At 34.3% G+C, this 7312-nt stretch overlaps 1 protein-coding gene across 1 annotated transcript; it reads right to left on the reverse strand.

Moving 5' to 3' along the window:
- Positions 1-318: 318 nt before the first annotated feature.
- LOC139840574 (uncharacterized) lies at positions 319-5016 on the reverse strand. Its single transcript, XM_071830836.1, has 4 exons — positions 4947-5016; positions 4016-4848; positions 553-619; positions 319-464 (listed from the first exon to the last, which is right to left on the reverse strand). The coding sequence occupies exons 1-4, from the start codon at positions 5014-5016 to the stop codon at positions 319-321; spliced, it is 1116 nt and encodes a 371-aa protein (XP_071686937.1).
- Between the last annotated feature and the right edge of the window lie 2296 nt (positions 5017-7312).

A 7312-nucleotide genomic window follows, 5' to 3' on the forward strand; every position in this document is an offset into this window, starting at 1 on the left:
AAATTGAGGAACAAGCCGAGAGTATAGGATTGAAGGTTTATCAAGGCACACAGGTACTATATCGGAGACACAATATGCCGATACCGTATAGTGGCAACCGATCACAGGTAGAGAGGGGTTTGGACGAGGAGATGGAGGAAGCAGATGACATTAGGGATGTCATTAGGGATAGTTATACTGATGTTTTCCAGCGTATAGATGAGGTGGAAATGAACAATGATGCTCGACATCGTCAGTATAAGCAGTGGAGAGCCGTAGATGAGTACGAGCAATCCAGGCGATGCCAACACGATAGATGGCAAGTTCATCAGCACCAGATCATGAGCCATCTATCAACACATCGAAGCCACCTGCACCCTTGACCCCATCCCACAATTGGACATCACTGGAGCAGCTGTAGTCGGTACCCATTTTGGTTGTCGTTGTTCCATCCAATTTATCTTTCTTTTTGGTCTCGTAGATCACTTTATCAAAAATAAAATTTGTGCCTTTGTCCAACTCAATACTCTGGTACAATGGTCCAAACATGTTAAATCTACTATCAAGACTCACAACTTAGTTCAGAAGAAACTGGGGTCAATGGGTCATCAGTAGGATTTGATTGATCGTAATATTTGTCCTATCACAACATCTCACACAAAATATTAGTAGATAACTTGTTAGCCTGATACAGTTAACACAATTATATCCCTACATTCACTTAACCCGCCCCAGCAGACATGTTTGACACAAATTAAGGTTTGGGAACATGACACTTACATGTACATGCGGTCAAACCTATGCTCTGTTACCAACTTATAACACCGACTTTTTTTTATATATAAATATATCACAGCGGAAGTTATAATTATATAATACAACTTTAATTTATAAAACACGTCATCTTACATAACATTAAGGTATTATTACAAAACGTAGTCGCTTTTAAACAACACACATATCATATTAAAATATAGCCATCAGAGTTCGTCTATGTCAAACATGTCTTCACCGACCAACTCCCTGCTAACTAGCTAACAAAAAGTCCTAAGCCTACAAGGGAGGAATGTGGGGGATTAGCACACGGCTAAGTGAATGGAATCTATATATTAGATATCGCATAAGTACCAAACATGCAGTAAACATCACAAACATGATAACAGCCAACTAGCATAAAAACAATACAACAATATGAGAATCGGCGGCTTGTACGAGCACACGACTCGTAGCTGATCGGGCTACAGTCTACCGATAGTCCTTGCTACTCAATCCATAGTATAGTTATCCGAACGCAGGGGATGCGTCATTCAACACTATACTTCAATTAGTAGCACATGGACCCAACCTCCTCAGGCCCGGTTGATCTCATACGGACTCTAACCTCCTGAGGCCCGGTTACGAGTCCCCAGCCTCCTCAGGCCCGGCTGGTGTTAAACACGGTGCACACATATAATAATCATAAAAATATTATAATCATCTAGCATGACAATGTTATACTACACAAAGTAATCAGAGTAAACACAAGTAGCATAGCATGCTACTTAAACTCTATCCGGAGATAGATCCACTCACCGATTACCAGCAAACTCAGTAGTCTAATGTCACCGAGTCTTTTCCTCGTTTGTATCACCTGATAACAACACTTAACAAGTTAGTAAATCATATCCCAATTACTAACAACACAACAATATATATATATATATATATATATATATATATATATATATATATATATATATATATATATATATATATATATATATATATATATATATATATGATATTGTAACAAACGGGTCAATGGTCAAAACGGCGATCACACATGTATATATATATATATATATATATATATATATATATATATATATATATATATATATAAACATAATATACATACATATACACTTATATATATTCGTATATATACATACATACATATATATATATATATATATATATATATATATATATATATATATATATATATATATATATATATATATATATATAGTTATATATTCGTATATATATATATATATATATATATATATATATATATACACACTTATATATACACACAATCATATGTATATAATACTCATATCAAATGAACGGGTTAATGGCAAAACGGGCAATCAAACAATGCTCACGAACCACAAAACAAAGGTACGAGCAAACAGGTTGCGGGCTACGCCAAACCGCTGCGCGCCACGCGGGCGAACGACAACAAAACAGGGCTACAACATCAGCAAAATGCAGAAATCAACTGCAAAATTGCAGCAGAAGCAGAAAACAGTAGCAGCAGCTACGTTGCTGCACCATTCGGTTTCACCCACCAAATTCGAGGTTCGAGCTATATTTTTTTTATTTTACAAAATTAAGGGTTCACAATCAAGCACTAAACAAGTATCCAATAAGATAACAACACCTTAAATCAAGATTCATGTCAAAACCCATTTTAAACTCTATTTTAACATAAACCCTAGAATCACCAGTTCATAATTTAACATGAACCAAGCATACATATATCATGTATATTTCAAAATCAAGCTATAACAACAATCAATTTTAACATGCATCCATCATCTAGCAAGATTCAAGCTTTACTTCTATTTTGTACAAAACCCTAGAACTCAATAGAAACATTAATAATAAGTTCATATGTAAATGGTTAGCTATACATGTCTTGTTAATTTGCAGCCATAATAATCAATCAGTACCAACACTAAACCTTGATTAAATAAAAGTATCCCTAAACAAAGAGAATGAGGACAAAGGGTGTTTGGTTCTTTATGCATCAAAGAGAGAAAGGAATAGAGATAAGATCACAAAATAAAGCAACATACCTTTGATTCTGGCTCACGAAATTAACCTCCACCTCAAGAACTTAATTAATTTGAAGAGACTAAAATAAAAAGGATGTGATGTTGGTATATCATTACATGTGTGTGTGTATATGCTCTAAAAGTTGAATTGGAATTAAATGGAAATAGAAGGTAGTAATAAGCCTAAGGACCAAACACGTGTATACATCCATACGTCTAAATATCTACACAAAAGTCCACCACTTCATTTTAATATAATCAACGGGTATTTTATCTGTTATCTGAAATATAACGTACCTCGTTAAGCAGTTCTAACGAGGTCCAAATAATACAAAAAAATATTTTCTGTGACCATCATCACAAGCGCTTTCATACGCTCACATAATAAATTATCTACACATAATTTATTATTTCACTTTATTGTTACTTTGTATTATTTATCCATAATAAAAATACCACATTTTAATAAAATAATACAAAGTATTCTATTTCAGCTAGACCATATAAACCGGGTGTTACAATTATGACTAACTACATCATAGCATACACTAAAGATAACTACTCGTTAATCATGACAACAATATCACAAGGCATAATAATGGAAAACATTATATAAAGACAAAGGATAGAAGTACCAGTAGATTAAACGAGTTCTGAATACAAAAGTAACAACTTCAAACTCCAGACCGCTCTTAATAGAATCTTCGGCGTTCTTCTCCGGGTACTAGATTTCTCGCACGGAGTTGAAGACCTTGAAAGTATGACTAATATTGTAGAAATAGAGAGAAAGAAGTGAATTGAAGTGTGTGTAAAAATGGATGATAAAGACCCTTTAAATAGACTTGAATTTTTGCCTGCAAATGGCTGGCAGGCCGTTAGGCAAGCCGTTTACAGGGGTCGTTTGCCATGCTTGCCCGTTTGCAGTGCCCGTTTGCCTTGGTCATGTGGCAGGCCGTTTTCCCTAGTGGCAGGCCGTTTGTCAAGCCATTTGGCCTACCCTGATTTGCTGAATTCACTGGATCGTAACTTGATTTCTTGTCTTTCACCGTTTTCGCTCTAAAATCTTCGTTTTAGCTCCGGTTCTCTTGATTCTTTTTGCACCGTCTTCGTATTCACCTGTTCTTCAATTTTAACTGACGAAGCGGGTATTTTGGCGATAAAGTTTGAAACTTTATTGTTTTTGGGCCTTAATACTGAGGTGAAAACGTGACTTTTTTAGCCGATATCACGAGAGCCAGACAATTCCACATCTGGTCCTCATCATCATGAGATACCATTTCCACTTCTGCATCAACTCTTTCCACAACCAAAGTTTTAAAAGTCTCTGCCTTCTCTCCGTTCAACTTCTTCCATAGAATTTTAGGTTGGTCGGGCCTTACACTCTTGGTGACCCGTCTCCGGAGAACCAAATCCATGACCAACAATCTGTGTTGGGAGGAGCATGTCAAGTCAGTCAGTACCTTACAGTCCCTACATGTCCTAAGATCCCCTTTGTGAAGTAGCAAATAGTCAATCTGGGTACTATGACCCCCGCTATGGAAAGTTGCTAACCGAGCATTTGTTTTCCTGAAAAACGATTTCGTAACAACCAAATCGTGGGCAATGGAAAAATCGAGAATAGAGAGCCCTTCCTCATTTCTTACTCCGTACCCAAATCCCCCATGGGCACCCGGATAGCCCTCGACATCCGATCCTATATGAACATTTAGATCTCCACCAATAAGTAATCGATGGTTCGGAGGGCACATCCTCATAACCTCATCTAACGATTTCCTAAAGTGTCTCTTTTCAGCTCCACCAAGGCCCACATGAGGTGCGTAAGCGCTAATGACCGTGTAGGTCACCTCCAGGATCACTAACCTAACCGACATAATCATATCGCTCCGTCTACTCACATCCATTACATTCACGTTATAGAGTGGGCCAATAATAATTCCAACACCGTTTCTAGCAACTCTCAATCTCGAGAACCACAACGTGTAGTCCTTGATCTTGACCGCCCCTCGACCCTTCCATCTAGTCTCTTGGACACACAAAATGTCCACTTTACGTTTATGTAAAATATCCAGTAGTTCATAATGTTTTCCGGTCAAAGTACCCACATTTCAACTGCTTGCTCTAATCCTAACCGGCTTCGCTAACCTATTTCCGCTTCTAGATCATATAAACCTACCCGCCCCTGAGCTCGAAGGACGTGACCTAAAGTAACCATGAGAAGGTCTAAAGTCTATCTCCCCCTATGAAACGAGAACGATAAATGAACAGAAATAAGGATATACAAAGACAAAAAATAATAATAATAATAATAATAATAATAATAATAATGCTTAAATAGGTTTATAATAATACACAATTAATAATAATAATAATAATAATAATAATAATAATAATAATAATAATAATAATAATAATAATAATAATAATAATAATACACAATTAATAATAATAATAATAATAATAATAATAATAATAATAATAATAATAATAATAATAATAATAATAATACTCAAATAGTTTTATAATAATATACAATTAATAATACTCTAGTAGGTAACAAATAGCATCGATGATCACAGTACCTAAATAACCTTAAATAGACTTATAATAAAATATTAATTAATTAATTAATTACAGGTATTTAATTAATAGAAAAATGGATATAAATGTCTATATCTATCCTAAATCAAAGTACAAACTAATCAGTTCCAAAAACCCAATCAAAGAGGCCGATTGCTTGTTTCTAAAGTTAAATTAAGTATAAGATTATGTGTAATAAAAATTAGCAGGAGAGTAATGTTAAAAGAACGACAAATAAACAGGTTAGTATAAGAGCGAGGGTGAAGGATACAACCGGCCGAAAAATTTTAAAATTTTCCAGCAAAAGTAGTCGTCGATCGCCTAGCAGCAACAGTTCGGACAAACTGCAACACAAAGAAGGTCTTTTCGTAGATCAGTTTGCAAGCGTTGATGCAATACTCGCCGGAAAATGGAAAAAGCGTGAAATAGGCCGGGAACAAAAACCCCAAATTTGGCCTGCAGAAATTCCTGGCGCGTGGTTGTACCATTTTCGGTGAGAGTCGATGTATTAGGTTCGTACAGGTAAAATGGGAATTTTGGAGATGGTGGTGTAGTGACTCGAACTTTTCCATGTTTATATATATTAATTGAGATTGATATTTACATGATTAAATGTTTCCAACATGTTAAGCAATCAAACTTGTTAAGACTTGATTAATTGAAATATGTTTCATATAGACAATTGACCACCCAAGTTGACCGGTGATTCACGAACGTTAAAACTTGTAAAAACTATATGATGACATATATATGGATATATATATAGTTAACATGACACTATGATAAGTAAACATATCATTAAGTATATTAACAATGAACTACATATGTAAAAACAAGACTACTAACTTAATGATTTTTAAACGAGACATATATGTAACGATTATCGTTGTAAAGACATTTAATGTATATATATCATATTAAGAGATATTTATACATGATAATATCATGATAATATAATAATTTAAAATCTCATTTGATATTATAAACATTGGGTTAACAACATTTAACAAGATCGTTAACCTAAAGGTTTCAAAACAACACTTACATGTAACTACTAACGATGACTTAACGACTCAGTTAAAATGTATATACATGTAGTGTTTTAATATGTATTTATACACTTTTGAAAGACTTCAATACACTTATCAAAATACTTCTACTTAACAAAAATGCTTACAATTACATCCTCGTTCAGTTTCATCAACAATTCTACTCGTATGCACCCGTATTCGTACTCGTACAATACACAGCTTTTAGATGTATGTACTATTGGTATATACACTCCAATGATCAGCTCTTAGCAGCCCATGTGAGTCACCTAACACATGTGGGAACCATCATTTGGCAACTAGCATGAAATATCTCATAAAATTACAAAAATATGAGTAATCATTCATGACTTATTTACATGAAAACAAAATTACATATCTTTTATATCTAATCCATACACCAACGACCAAAAACACCTACAAACACTTTCATTCTTAAATTTTCTTCATCTATTTGATCTATCTCAAGTTCTATCTTCAAGTTCTAAGTGTTCTTCATAAATTCTACAAGTTCTAGTTACATAAAATCAAGAATACTTTCAAGTTTGCTAGCTCACTTCCAATCTTGTAAGGTGATCATCCAACCTCAAGAAATCTTTGTTTCTTGCAGTAGGTTATCATTCTAATACAAGGTAATAATCATATTCAAACTTGGGTTCAATTTCTATAACTATAACAATCTTATTTCAAGTGATGATCTTACTTGAACTTGTTTTCGTGTCATGATTCTGCTTCAAGAACTTCGAGCCATCCAAGGATCCGTTGAAGCTAGATCCATTTTTCTATTTTCCAGTAGATTTATCCAAGGAACTTAAGGTAGTAATGATGTTCATAACATCATTCGATTCATACATATAAAGCTATCTTATTCGAAGGTTTAAA

Source organism: Rutidosis leptorrhynchoides, chromosome 4 (assembly GCF_046630445.1).
Source record: "Rutidosis leptorrhynchoides isolate AG116_Rl617_1_P2 chromosome 4, CSIRO_AGI_Rlap_v1, whole genome shotgun sequence".
In the NCBI taxonomy this organism is placed as follows: Eukaryota; Viridiplantae; Streptophyta; class Magnoliopsida; order Asterales; family Asteraceae; genus Rutidosis; species Rutidosis leptorrhynchoides.